At 45.5% G+C, this 14,661-nt stretch overlaps 1 protein-coding gene across 5 annotated transcripts in view; it reads right to left on the reverse strand.

Moving 5' to 3' along the window:
• Positions 1-14,661, reverse strand: part of HACL2 (2-hydroxyacyl-CoA lyase 2) — a 526,035-nt gene that overhangs the window by 339,007 nt on the left and 172,367 nt on the right. For all 5 annotated transcript variants that reach the window (XM_078671142.1, XM_078671139.1, XM_078671138.1 and 2 more), the window contains one exon: positions 4,820-4,947. In XM_078671142.1, coding sequence (XP_078527268.1) covers positions 4,820-4,947 — 128 coding nt within the window. The remainder of the gene's footprint in view (positions 1-4,819; positions 4,948-14,661) is intronic.

The following is a 14,661-nucleotide window of genomic DNA, read 5'->3' on the forward strand; positions in this document are numbered from 1 at the left end:
TAAACAACCTCAATAGAAACAGTAGTGCGCCAACAACCTACCTATAGATCCCTGGACTAGTCATCAGGCTTAAGAAAAGAGGCAAAGAAATGTATGGTGTTTAAACAAAATTGTGTTAACACAAGCCTGTACTGAATACTCCTCATCATCTCGAGATAGAGTGGCATTCAATCCTTAACTAACAAAAAAGGACTGTGAAATAACCATAGACATCTTTGTTCTAATACGTCAGATTACTTCGCAAATAAAGCTTTATATCACCTTTAGAATGGGTCTTAATAAAATCGGGGTCCTCAAAAACTCAAATTTCCCAGGGCTCTCACACTGTTTTTAGGTCTCGCTAGACGTAAGCAAAAGCGAAGCTTTTGCGTCTAGCGAGACAACTTATGTTGTTACTTTTCGGGGAATGAGGACAGCAAACTGGCACGCGCATTTGCAGGCCGAGATTCGACCTCGTGAGCGCGCACGCCCAGCCCGGCGCCGTGCACGTCCCCTGCCACAGTCACACACATGCACACGCAGGCAGAAAGGCCCACACACACACACACAGACACGCGCGCGCGCGCCCCCCCCCCCCCCGCACCCACACACGCACGCACACACATACAGAGACACCCCCCCGCCGCATACATAGAAGGGCCCCGGCCGCCGCATACATCGGGACTCACCGGGTCGGCTGGCGCTCGGCGGCGGGCCGGTCTCTCCTTCTCCAGTGGGGGCTCCATCTTCCGCACGGGCCCCCCCGCCATGGCTGGCACGGCATCTCCGGTCACAACAGGCTGAGGCAAAGCTTCCGCGAGGCACTGGGAGTCGACACACCTCTTTCCGGCCCCGCCCACAACCAGGCGGCGGGCCGGACATCTGCTTCCGGTGTTTTCCTCTGGGCTGCGGCGGTGATTGTTCTCTCGTCTCCTCCTGTAATGCACCGTTCGCTCCTCTTGTATTTTGTTGTCTCACGATGATCACTTTTGCCTCATGTAATGTAACATTAGCTTTTGTAATTTGTTCACTTGTTCTATGTTAATTGTCCTGAGGTGAACGTTGCGCGCATAAGCTGACGTCACACGCCATCATTAAATTGACGGGCTCGAGGAAACGGCTTGGTGATTACAAGCAGAGTGGATTGAAGCAGGTCTCACTTCTTTGGATAGCGGTAAGCGTTTAAACAGGCGCTTCAATCGTAGTACAGTACTGGTGATGGAGTCGGTGGCTGACCGAGTGTTTTGTATGTCTTGTTGCAGCATACATTGGTAGCAAGACGTTGGTAATTTGTTTGGTAGACGCCACCACACGAACGAAGAGGTATGCTGCATGTGTTGAGCAGGGGTTTGAATAGTTTTTTGAGTCAGAAGTTTTGAATGGCATATTTTGAATAACGTTGAGTATCATAATGTTATGTTGTCCCCACATTAGTGTTTCCGTTTTCAGTGGCAACCACAGTGGACCTTGGCATTACATTCGTTCTCCATTACATTATACTTGCGGAGGTGTACTTGAAAGATTTGTATCTTGCATAAATGTACAAACTCAAAACATTAAGAAAATACATGTTTTGAACATGGATGGGAGATCAGTAGCTTGTACACCTAATTTCAGACTCCTATGACACATTACTACTTTGAATGAGAGGCGTACGTTTAGGAAGGGGTGAGGCATCAGCAATTTAAAAAGTAAATGTTACAAAGTGACCAGGGCACCTGTAGCTGGAAACGACCTTATGAATGGCGGAGGAGCAGCATTTTAACCGAGCAATCCGAACAGAAACTCCAGCCGAGTAAGCGTTGCTGCAGACTTTGAGGATGTTTTGTATTTTTGTGTCCCAGTCCCCATCACTAATCAGTGTGCCATATCCTCTGCCCATTTATCCCCCAGCGCACAGAGAAGGCACGCTACAGTGCTTAGACAAACAAGCAGCCCTGGTTTATAAGGGCACGTATAAACCTTTCTGTCGAGCAGCTAACGGCAGGGCTGGGGACAGGCGGTATTTATTGAAATGTAACCTCTCCTTTGCAAGAAACAAAGCAGAAACCGCGTTGGGAAAAGAAAAAAAACCACAGCAAGGTAATGGATGGTAGAGAGAGGGGGAACAATGGCGCATAGAAGAAGCGTCTGCACGGGGGGAGGGGGAAATAACTCGGAGCATATTTAAAACTTATAAAGCGACCCCCATAAAGCGGGCTCGCACTGAGTTAGAAAAACAAGACAGAAGGGAGTGTTAAATTGCTTGCAATACCTGCGCTGCCTATATGGAAGTAAACACATTTAAAAAAAAGCATTTGCAATGCAATAGGTCTCACATTTACGCGAATTTGAGCTATTGAAATTGCTAATGACAATGCCTTTTAATTTTGTTTTCGTTTTTAAACATAACTAAAAGGCATTGTCATTTACAATGCCAATAGCTTAAACTCGTGTAAATGCGAGACCTATTGCATTGCAAATGCTTGTTCTTAACGAACCTAAGAAAGAAATAGAACAAGCATAATCAAGACATAAACAGAGGTATAACCACCATATTGAAAGCTGCGTCTCGGACCTACCAAATCGAGTGCCACAATAGGAGAGGTTGGTGTCTGAATATATTCTCAAGGTAAAGCATGCCCAGATCCATGTGGCAAACGTGAGTCGAATAACTATGAGGGACAACCAACAACCTTCTAAGAAAAGCATTTTCAGTCCGTTGTAAATACTGTACATTATTATAATCCGGGAACCAGCTCCGTAGGTAGCCACAGAGACACACTTACTCCTACATACCAAACTCATCGCCCTGAGGGGTTTCATTCCCAACTTGGACACAAATCTAAAAACAGCTTCAAACGCCTTATCAAAATGTTGCTTCCTAATATTGTGTAGATGAACCCATTTACACACCGAATCAAACTAAACTGCAGTCCCAAATACGAAAAAGTATCAACTCTACCTATATGAGCACCATAAACTCATCAACCAATAAACCTCACATTTCTAGGGTCCCAGGCCATAGTGAACGTTTTATAGTTATGGGTAAGAACACCACTGCAACAGTTTTGGTATCAGGACCACCAGCTGAGGACTACTGAACACTATCTCAAAACTGGAGCTGAGGAATTAAAGTGCCTGGGTATAACTTAAGATTTGGGCAGATATGGGCTTCCTTACGGTACCGGACAGATCAGGAACAGGGCAGATTCGCAAATAGATGTTTTGCTGCAGAACTTTCACCTCCGATCCTGCAGTTATTAATAGGGACAGTTCTGGAAAACTAGGCAGCAAGGTCTTCCTGGATACTGGGCGGATCGTTCCCTTGTCCTCCACAAATGCTTCCATCAGGCGGGCCTTTATCTTTTTTTTCTATTAGTCAGAGTTCTGCTTTTCACCTCTCACGGATTAATTTAGCTTCATTTTAACACGTCAGGGTTTGAATGAGGCTGTTACAGAAGCTGTTCTAGGTAAACGAAAAGTCACTGGAGGGAGGGGGTACAAATGATCTTAATTGTGGAGCACATGCACAAAGCCATATAATGCAATTAAAATGCAAGCATCACTGAAAATTCAGACGCTCCTCAAATCTACAGACTGAGTTTCAGTGGACTTTACCGTGTCTTCACTGTTTAAGGTATGCACCTAACGAGTATTGTCAGATTACCATCAACTCCAAACACACTGAGTGGGTGAAGTCGCCTTATCCCCATGTTGGCACAGAGAAGCACCACGTCCACAACACGGCAACGGGAAAAACTCTTTACTCATGTGTGCTGACGACATTAGAGCTGTAAATTTTGCATACTTTTCTATTTTGAATAATCTGACTAAATCTGTAGATTATAATTCCAGCAGTAATTCTGTAATATGCAGCGCTCAAATCCAAGATAAGCCGTCCAAATTAAGCACTGAGAAAATAAAGGCAGGTTGTGTACAATGGCATTGAGAGCAATGCTTTTTTTGCCAGAAGGTTCGCCATGTTCGAGGCTACTCGGGGAATGCGTCAATGGTTCCTCCCTGGTTTCATGTATGTGGAGCGGATTACAGAAGTGCCGGTCAGGTGGCATTAAAGCTTTCACAGGCGTTGACTAATTCCATGCCCTTTACGGCAGGGTGCCACCAATCACTTGAACTGTGATGGCCCGTGTGCCTCAATAATAGCTACCAATCTTTCTTGACTTCAGCAAGGCTCATCTAACTTGCAGCAAAGTGAGGCAATCAGCAACTATTTCTTCCCTCAACGTCTGGGACCAGCGCCCCTCAACGTCTGGGACCAGCGCTCCTCAACGTCTGGGACCAGCGCCCCTCAACGTCTGGGACCACCGCCCCTCAACGTCTGGGACCAGCGCCCCTCAACGTCTGGGACCAGCGCTCCTCAACGTCTGGGACCAGCGCCCCTCAACGTCTGGGACCAGCGCCCCTCAACGTCTGGGACCAGCGACCCTCAACGTCTGGGACCAGCGACCCTCAACGTCTGGGACCAGCGACCCTCAACGTCTGGGACCAGCGCCCCTCAACGTCTGGGACCAGCGCCCCTCAACGTCTGGGACCAGCGCCCCTCAACGTCTGGGACCAGCGCCCCTCAACGTCTGGGACCAGCGCCCCTCAACGTCTGGGACCAGCGCCCCTCAACGTCTGGGACCAGCGCCCCTCAACGTTTGGGACCAGCGCCCCTCAACGTCTGGGACCAGCGCGCCTTCAGTAATATCCTTCAATTGCTGTGCATCATTTGAGACTTACTCATTGTTAGCAAGATGTCAGACAACACTCCCCTGCCATAGAGTGCCTGAGTTTGGTTTACTTGTAGAGGAGTGGTCACTGATTACTTTTTCTTAAATATCTGCGTCTGGCTCACCTGTAGAAGGGTGGCAGCTGCGCCTCCAATCAGAAGAAGTGGTGACTCGGCCATCTGTGCATTCTTAATAGCTGTCACTGTGTTGGTTAACCCAGGGCCAGCGGTCACGGCAGCCACTCCAACCGTGCCTAAGCAGTAAGAAAAAGTAGCTTGTTAGCCCAGAAAAAAATAAATCAAATGGGAAACATGGAAAAGAGGTTACACACCACAAATGCCAGTTTACTACAATTGTGCAGAATAGATAACAAATGCAGAGTACCCCAGAGAACCGAAACAATAGGTTGCCTACCTATGTACTCCACAGGACCGTGTACCTTTGGAGCAGCGGTTCTTAACCTTTTGACTTCCGCTGACCCCAATGGAATCACTAAAGCCGAGGGCTATCAAAACAATTTCGACGTTTTAAGTATTGTATTTTATTCACAACTAAAGAAAAGTGAAAAATCTAAATGTTATTTGAATTTAAAAGTAATGGAATGCAGAACTTTTAGTTTTTGTAGTTTTACTTTTAACAGTCGAAGCGATAACCTTGACTCTAGCCTATCACTTTGTATTTTTTGTTCCCTGTGCATGCATTCTTTTTGTCAGTGCATACCAGTGCTTCTTGAATTGAGCCAACTAATTGTCCTAACTAATTCACTTTGCTGCATTTGCACTGCACCCCCAAACCAAGATAAGAATACCAACTTAATTTTTAGCTTCAAGTTTCAAATTTCTTCACCTTTACATAGGTTTTAAAAGGTCCAGTTTTTCAATCCTGCCTGTTGATGTATAAGCAATCTATTAATCTGCTAATGTTGAATTTTTTTAATTTCTTAAACAGTAGAGGACCCCCTGAGTAGATGTGTGGACTCAAGCATCAATGTCATGGGGAAAAGGACGATAGATGAGAATGTCAGGTCTTCACAGTAGGGAGGTACACAACACACTTCGAATATATACAAGTAATGGGCACAGGCGTCAAATGTGGGGTACACTGGAACCCCTGTTCATAATTAGCATTCAAGAGAGCACCTCGGGCTATGCCAGAGCAAGGTGATATGCCATTCTTCTTGTGATCTCCTGCACCTGCAGAGCAGCCAGCAATATCAAAGCCCTTCAGTGCAGTATGAGCACAAGCAGAAATCCCAGGTACTCCACAGAAAACTTAACTGAGATGCAAAGTGAGATAACCACGATAATACAATTGAACTTTCGTGAAGCCCATTTTTCCCTATAATAAGGACAAGGATTCAATCAAAGTTTTATTTGCCGGGGGCCAAGATGGCGACGGAACCAGGTGTGTAGCCTGGAGCTTGGCAGTCGGCCCCACAAATATCTGACTGCTAATCCCAGTAAAGTTCAAACGGAAATCAATCCCCAGTACCATAGATGAGTGTGCGTACAAGCAGCAGTTAAATGTCCAAGCAATTAAAACAACCCTGAGAAAGCTAATGAACAGACAGAATGACTACACTTACAGAAAGAATATATTCAGAAGTATTTCCAGGGCACGCGGGTAGACGGCGTCAGCCCAGTATTTTCACAGGGTAGTCACCGTCCACCCTACCAAGAAGAAGGGCCCTACTGAAATATGCTGAACTTGTCCTGGTGTAATTTTCAGACACTGGGACAGGTTTAGCAAACACAACACAATGTAAAGAGGGGGGACGGGGAGCTATTAGGAAACATACAGGTCCAGTACCATTGCTCCCAAAGCCTGACGTAGTCTCTCTCAATATGTTTGAGTTTTTATGATGGTGAAGGAATTGCTCCTTTTGAATATAGTGCCCTCAGACACCCTTGCATGTGTCATGCTTCATCATCGGGCGTTGCTCCTCGTGGGGGTGGCGCTGCTGTCCTCCACGGGTCCCGCAATAGGGCTCTTTATCGGAGATCTTTTAAGGAGACGCCGCAGTTGTGCATGTGGGTGTGTGGGCCTAGGACAGTGAGTGAGTGAGTGCGTTAAAATAACCTTTGCGGTACCCAGAACCTAGTTTTATTCGGGGGTCCGGAAGGTAAGGGTAAAAAACATAGGATGAGTAGCACCTCCTTGAAGCAAATGTAGAGGAGGAATGAATGTCTTCCTGCTGCTCTCAAAATCCAGGTGAATGTGTGAAAAGTGAGATTAAGTCAACATCTTTCGCGCTTAAAGGTGGTCCCTAATGGATCTAGGAGCGCTTAATCAGGACCATGAGGTGAAAATAAAAGAAAGAGATTAGGAATCAGGGAAAAGACACCCTGTATTCCTACTGTACCTATAATCAGGTGTTGATGCATCTAAGTGCTAGTAGGAACGTATGGTTCGAGTTTCATTACCAACCTGGTGATATGAAAAGGGATACAAAAGAGAGACAAACATACAGAACAACATGTGAATCACATGTTAACGGTGGCAATCACTAGGACTCGAAGGTCCTCACAGACAGGCATTCAAATCCTCAGACATACTCGTGGGCATGCTCTTGTCGACATACTGCCAGATAGTCATAAGTGCAACACGGCTGAGACCCGTGTAGTGATGCACACACAGGTCTGGTATCGCCTTCGACTGGCTGCACATAGCCAGAGGCAGTGGGTGTATAGCATGCTCATATCTTGTTCGTAAAGCTAATAGTTTACAGGGTGGTGATTTGGCTGAATCATTAAAATCATTAGAATACAGGCTTCACTGTCATGCTGCTCGTGGCAGTTTGTGAGCCTTATTAGTCAGATGCGGTGGGCATACTGCATGCAAGTACCTCGTTTGTGAACCAAACGAAAAACAGACTGATGGCACAGTTGACTCAGTAAAAGCAATGCATCACTGCCTTTGTGCTCTGGCAGTCCAACAGCCTTGAAAAATGCATAATGTGACTCATGGGTGTCTCGAAAATAAGACGGTCGTGGCGACAGTATTAAAGGACGTGGTGCCCCACACATACAACACTAGTGAACAAGCTTGACCGCATACCCCTTAATTCAAAATGGTTGGCCTCACCGACGCCCACTGGGGATATCCAGGTGAGTCTCTGCGGATGCATTAAGAACAAAGAGAAATCGTGAGCTCCTACTGCTGCTGCTGCCCATTGTTGACATAAAAGTCTGAACTATGCATAGTTCATATTCGTCAATATTCATGCAGAAGAGAGCTAATAGTCATTTCAGAATCACTCACACTGAGTGATTCTGAAATGACTATTAGATATTTTTCAAATCAGATATAGGGAGTGGCCACGGTTCTTCATGTTTTATCCCTCTTCTGTTGGTTTTATTTAGAGTTTACTCTTGTATGTTTTCATGAACGAGGGAGAGTTCTGCTTTATTCGAACCATAGGTGAGTTTTAGGCTAATATTTATGGAAAATAACATTGGGAAATAAGAGAAAGGAACCTTTTGGATCACTTAGTCTTTTACCGCTCTCTTTCTCTTTCTCTCTGGATCTATGATCTGTAGCGATTTCTATCGCGTCACTTTTTATATTTATATGGCTTTGCACGTTTGGTGTCTATGTGGTGTGTATCTTAATATTTCCGTATATCTCAATTACTCATGCTCTCTTCTGCATGAATATTGACGAATATGAACTATGCATAGTTCAGATGTGCTTCTCCTTTTCTTGCAAGTAACAATTGTAACATTAACATTTAGCTCTGTTGAGATGAACATGGCTTTGAAATGACAATGTGAAGTCTGGATTTTTGGTATCCTGAATCTTATATATTGTCGTTTCTCTCTGTTTATATCGGAGGGGAGAAGCTACTCACGCTCCCTTAGACTTATGGTGTATAACATCACTTGTTTAGTAAAAACATAACATCTCTTAAGTGGAGCTGTTTGCATGCATATTCAGCCACTAATGTTTGACTGAGAAACATATAATAGAGATATGTATTCGTTGTTGTTAGTGAACTTATGAATTGTATTACATGTCTCGTGTAAATCTTGATTATATGTATTATAATATTCTAGCCCTGAAGAAGTCCAAGATTGATTAAACCAAGACGAAACACGTGTTGGCGGCTAGTGTGGTTTAAGAAGAAAGACGGAATTAATAAACAGAAGATTAGAAGATTACTCATCTTTTGGAATTTACTCATCTATTTTGATACACTGTTGTTTAGCTCAGGATATATTTGTTTATTCACCAGAGATGCAACAAGCTGCTGACCGGCGATTTACCCCCTTTGAGCGGCTGGTCCGTTCCTTTGATGACTCTAAAGGCCTTATATCTCGGACATACCAGATCCTACAACACCCTCCGTTGCTAACTACACACCCATATCAACGCCAATGGCAGCTGACGTCAACCACGTAAATCACACCTACACAGTGGAATCGCCTATGGCAAGACATTCCTAGGGTTTATCTTAGCATCTCACAGAGGGAAAATGCGTACAAAATTATGACACAATGGTATTACACGCCCGCTCGTCTGCACAAAATGTTCCCTGCCACGTCCCCCTTGTGCTGGAAGTGTTTGAATGCATCTGGAGACTTCATTCACATTTGGTGGGATTGTCCGCTCCTGACCCTACTCTGGAAGGAAGTCCTTAGTCATATTAAGGAGGTACTGGGCTTCCCCCTGCCTGAATCTGCAGTCACAATCCTTTTGGGCCTTAAACCTGATAACCTAAAAGCGCTCACTCACAGAGATTGGACTATAGCACTTCACATGCTTAGGGCGGCTAAACAACTTATAGCACTATATTGGAAAAAAAGCGGAGACTCCCCAATTGCCGCTTGGTTTGTGTGCTTGTGGTATGTAATAACTATGGAACTTTTCACAGCGCAGCTGCAATCACGAGACACCTGCTTCACCGCTGTTTGGCGACCCTTAGTTAAATATCTCTGTAAAATAGAACATGCGCGCTATTTACCCTCCAAGCTTAGAGCACTGCGACGCTTTGAGTCAGATCCCAACAGGCTTCTCACATAAGTAGAACAGTCGTGCATGCCAACCCTTTCAACAAGCATTAAGGCCTACATTCTCCCCACCTGACACCGTCACACACACTACTTCCCGTTCGTCCACCCAACCACCTACGTTGCTGTATACCTCTCCTTTCTACCATCTCTTCATTTACTGTCCATCTACCGCTATCCACTTTATATGGGCCTCTAGCCCGTGTTCCTAATGTTATTGGTTTTTTACAGGTCCTGAGACTTCCCGCACCACGATAATACTGTTATATGTCCTAGACCACGCGGTGGGCCCAACAAGGGTTGTAGGCAACATGCTGTGTTCCAATTAGATTATTAATGCCTTTTTCTATGCTGGGAAACACTTGAAAGCAACGCGGGCGGCTCTAAATGGGTTGTGGGCTTAACGCTATGTACGCCTGTACCTATGTTCTACTCCTGATTCAAAAAATATAAACCAGATTTTGAAAAAAAAAAGTGGTTGCACTTCAATCTGTGGACCCGGCGTTGTTCCTGCCTAAATAGTGTGCTGTTTGTCCAATTAGGATTAGATTCAATAATTGTCCATCTGAGACTGTCTGGGTTGCGATTCTTTTCAGAGAAATGACTCAGTAGTTTGGTATTAGTTTTTCTACAGCATATGGTACTTTTATGCTCCCCTATTCGAATTTTGACTAGTCTCGTAGTCATCCCCACATACCTCTTTTCACACTGGCAAGTGATAACGTATATACAGTTTTTTGTATTGCAGTTGGTGAGCCTCCTCTGATGCCAAGGTCTGGCCAGACCAAGGTCAATATGTTTAGAAGCCGATGTGAGGGGACACACAGAACAGGACCCACAGAGTTAATGGCCCTCCACTGGCGGTAGAGCCCATAGGGTGGATTGTGTGTGGGGTGGGTTGCTTTTGGGACGCGTGTGAACCAAAAGGTCCTTTAGATTTTGGGTGCGTTTAAATGCAAAAAGAGTATGCCCCAGTGTTTCCTAATCACTTTCTGGATCTTACTGGAACTGGGCGTGAACGTGGCCACACGTGATTGCCTCGGTCTCTGGTTTGTCCTTCACCTCGAGGAGGGCTTCCCTATGGTTGTTCCGAGCCCGTTTCTGTGCCTGCCGTATTATTTTCTTAGAATAATGTCGAGTTTGAGAAACAATCCCAGATTCTATCAAACAACCTATCGGAGCGACCTTATCCTAAGAAAATAATGTGCGGGGGAGTATTTTTCCAATATGATCCTGACTGGGCGCAGTCTGGAGCCTCACACTTGGATGCAAATGTAATTGAGGAGAAACAAAGGCACACAGCTTGTTATCACTTTACAGGTAGTTAAGAGCAGCATAGTTTCGACTTTGTTCAGTCCATGTATATAAGAAATATGCCTGCATTGTAGGAATGTCAGACTTATTGGTCTGTCCCAGTACTTACACTAATAATTTAAATATCACTATTTTATTTCTTTCATAGCGCTACTCATCCCTATGCAGGGTGTCAGAGCACTTTACATAACATACACATCATACATTGACAATAAATCATGTAAGGGTGTGAATTAATGCACAAGAATGGTTACAAGGTGTAGAAGTCACATGTCCTTCATAGATCACTGTGCTATATTAAAAGGATTACAATTTATGAACTGCAAGCAGTGAAAGAATCTGTGTTAAAAGCAGTAACTCACTTATTGGCATAGACAAAACACAGGTCTTCCCAGCAAAAGTGTTAACCTCCAGAGTTATCTTACCATTATCATTCTTCCCTGAGATTTACTGGGTGCACAAAGATCTCTGCAGCAAGTACCTTAACCCATAAGATATTTTAAAATGTAGACTTTGTAACCAATTAAACAGAAAAGATCTACTGCCATGTTTTTCCTTGTTGCTAACTACTTTGTGGTAGAGTAAAAAAAAATGTATTAGTTGAGGTACAGATTTTGTGTCCGGGGTTACGCCACTTTTTTGGCACAACCAGATGCAAAATAGAATTTGGTAGATCTCGTAATGAGCTTAAATGTACTCATGAGAGATATGCTAACCATATGTATGAGGTCTTAATATCTGATTTCACTTCTTGTGATGTCACATGTGATGTCACGTGCCATGGTGTCATGTACAGTGATGTCATGCGCCATATTGTCACTTGCATACTGCCTACCTTAGTTAGCCCTCCCACTTCTTTTTTCAGGACTTCTGCCCTGATTATTTCTTAAGTGTTACATATATCTGTATTCATTTATAATGATGGGTCAAGCCGTTAACTGGTCGATACTCATTTATTCCAGTTCACGTTTGTAGGAAAGTGGGTTTCTGTTGCAGTAACCCCCACTTTTTTTGCCAGACTACTGATGAACTTTCACTTGATGTTCCCTGGGTCCCTGTCAATCAGGTTCCCAGGGCCTGTGTTAGTTCCCCAAAATGAACCCAATTGGCATCTCTGGTAAATGGTACCACAGGTACACAGAGCACTGTGGCCAGGGAAGACCTCTAAGGCTTGCAGCACTTATTGTGCCACCCTTAGAGGCCCTGCACCTCTACACACATACACTGCCTTTGCAGGCTGTGCGTTTTGGTGCAGAACAAAGTGAAGAGTAGATATGGCACACACCTCTGCCCTGGCTTAGATCAGTTATACCTCTAGATGGGTGCACTATACCAGTGATGAGGGTACAGGTGCATGCGCCCTGTACCCCTACAGTGTCCAAGTCCATTCTTAGACATTGTAAGTGCTGTGCTGCCATTAAGAGTATATGGTGCTGGGAGTTTGTAATTACGAACTCCACAGCCCATAATGGCTACACTGAAAACTGAGAAGTTTGGAATCAAACGTCTCAGCACATTCAATCCACACTGATGCCAGTGTGGGGTTTAATGAAAAATGCACACAGAGGGTATCTTAGAGATGCCTCCTGAAAACTAACCCACCACTAGTGTCCAGGCTGAGTGAATTGGAGGGAAACAAATCGGACGAGAAATGCTTACCGGCTTGAGCAGTTGGAGATCACGGCGAACATAGGGGGCGAATGGTAGCTGACTAACACACGACGGTGGGAAGGAGATTATTCATCGGACTCGAGGAGGGCAGAGAGTGGCTCCGGTTCTGCGACCAGTCCCTGAAGCTCCCAGCAGCTACCGTACATCACTCTATATGTCAAAGTGAGATACGGAGTCAGAGAAAGCTGAGCGGCACGGCTGGAGCAGAGAGGGAGGCTCCGAGTAGCTCGCCGGACTTCCGCAGCTGTGGTGAAGTTCAGGGCTCCTCTCCACACAAGTGGTAAGAAGCGGTGGAGGAGTGAAAGCTGAGCGAGCCATGGATGGAAGAAGTTTATCAGGTGGCCATACATGGAGCAGGGGAGCATGTCCGAGGCAGGAAGTGAGCGCTAGAATAAGAGATCATGCCTCTCACCCACCCCTACACTCCCGGGTCACCGAGGAATAAAGGCTTATGAGGTTAAGAACGAATTATACAGAAAAAGAATAATGACATTTTAAAGAACTGAATTTCTAAACAACCGGAAACTAAGGTCTAAAAGATTAAAAGAAAGAGAAAGTGGACGATCCTTGGCCTCATGAAAACTGGCTAGTCGATAGAGCTACATTTCGTCCAAAATGGCAGATAATACATAGAAAAGGAAAGAAGACCTCCGACATCGGTGCATAGAAACAAAAATAGGACTACCATAGTAAGATTTCCATAGTAAGCAAATAGGCGGCCATATTGGAACGGGCTAGCTGGTCTGACCACTCAATCTGACATGGCGGCCACGAGGCCTCTTCATGGCGGCGCGGCGCCCTAAGCATCTTCCTTCCCTGCAAGTAAATGTCTGAGCCCCCAGGGAGAGCATGTCTGAGGGGAGATATGGCGATTTGGCCGCTCTGTTAGCCATAACGCTGCTGCCAGAATAACGGTTGACTCTGGGATGGGGAGTCCTCCTCTTCCATACCCTTCGGCACACGCGACCCCCTGGGGAGTCTACCTGCAGACGCGTTGGCGCGGAGCTTTCGCCTCTGCGCCCCGTGGAGCTGACCCGTGGAGCTGACACCCGGCCGAACAAAGTGACGCCAGTCTCACTCAAAACACTAAACCACACAGACTTAGGGTCCAACATATGGGGACTTGAAGGAGTGGTGACGGAGGCAGCAATAGAAAAGAACACCCTCACAGGCAGCTGGGAGGAAAAGTGAAATTGAAACCGCCTTAGACACTGGACAGCCTAAGGGGTGCCACAGTGAAGTAAAGAAGACGGCATAACAACAGTGTCCACTCCAGTGGGCAGTGACGGGAGCCTGCGTCACTACACTCTGTTGTCTCAACTCTGTGGCCTCAACTCTAAAGCTACCTTTGTATGATGCCCGGTGGAGCTATCTCGCGAACCATAGGGGAGATTAACTTTGGACTCCCTCCTTTGACTATCACCTACCTAGCCGGACTTCGGGCAAACGCTCCAGCGTCTCTCCTGACCTTATCTTCCCCCTCTCTCTTCCCCCAACCCTCTCCCCGTGGGCCGTGGATTCACTCCTTGGTCGTCACCTACCCAGTCGGTCTTTAGACAGACTTCTGTTCGTCTCTCCTTATTGTCTCTTCCCTTATCCTCACTTTCTCACCTCCCCTACCCCCCACTACTTTTCTCTCTCCTTTTTCTCTCCTCTCCCAATGTATTGCTGATTGTTTGATGTAATGTGTAATTGTTGACCTTTTTCTGTTATATTGTTGAACCACATTGTTCCACTTAATTTAGTCTCTCCTGTCCTCTCCTCCCGCATCCTCCCTATATTTTATGTCTCTCCTTCTCTCCTCTCTCAATGTATTGAGACTGAACTATTTTGTCTGATGCCCGATGGAGCTATCTGGTTTAGCTATAGGGGAGATGGGCCGTGGATTCCCTTCTTGGTCGTCACCTACCCAGTCGGTCTTTAGACAGACTTCTTTTCGTCTCTCCTTATTGTCTCTTCCCTTATCACTTTCT

Source organism: Lissotriton helveticus, chromosome 12 (assembly GCF_964261635.1).
Source record: "Lissotriton helveticus chromosome 12, aLisHel1.1, whole genome shotgun sequence".
Lineage (NCBI taxonomy): Eukaryota > Metazoa > Chordata > Amphibia > Caudata > Salamandridae > Lissotriton > Lissotriton helveticus.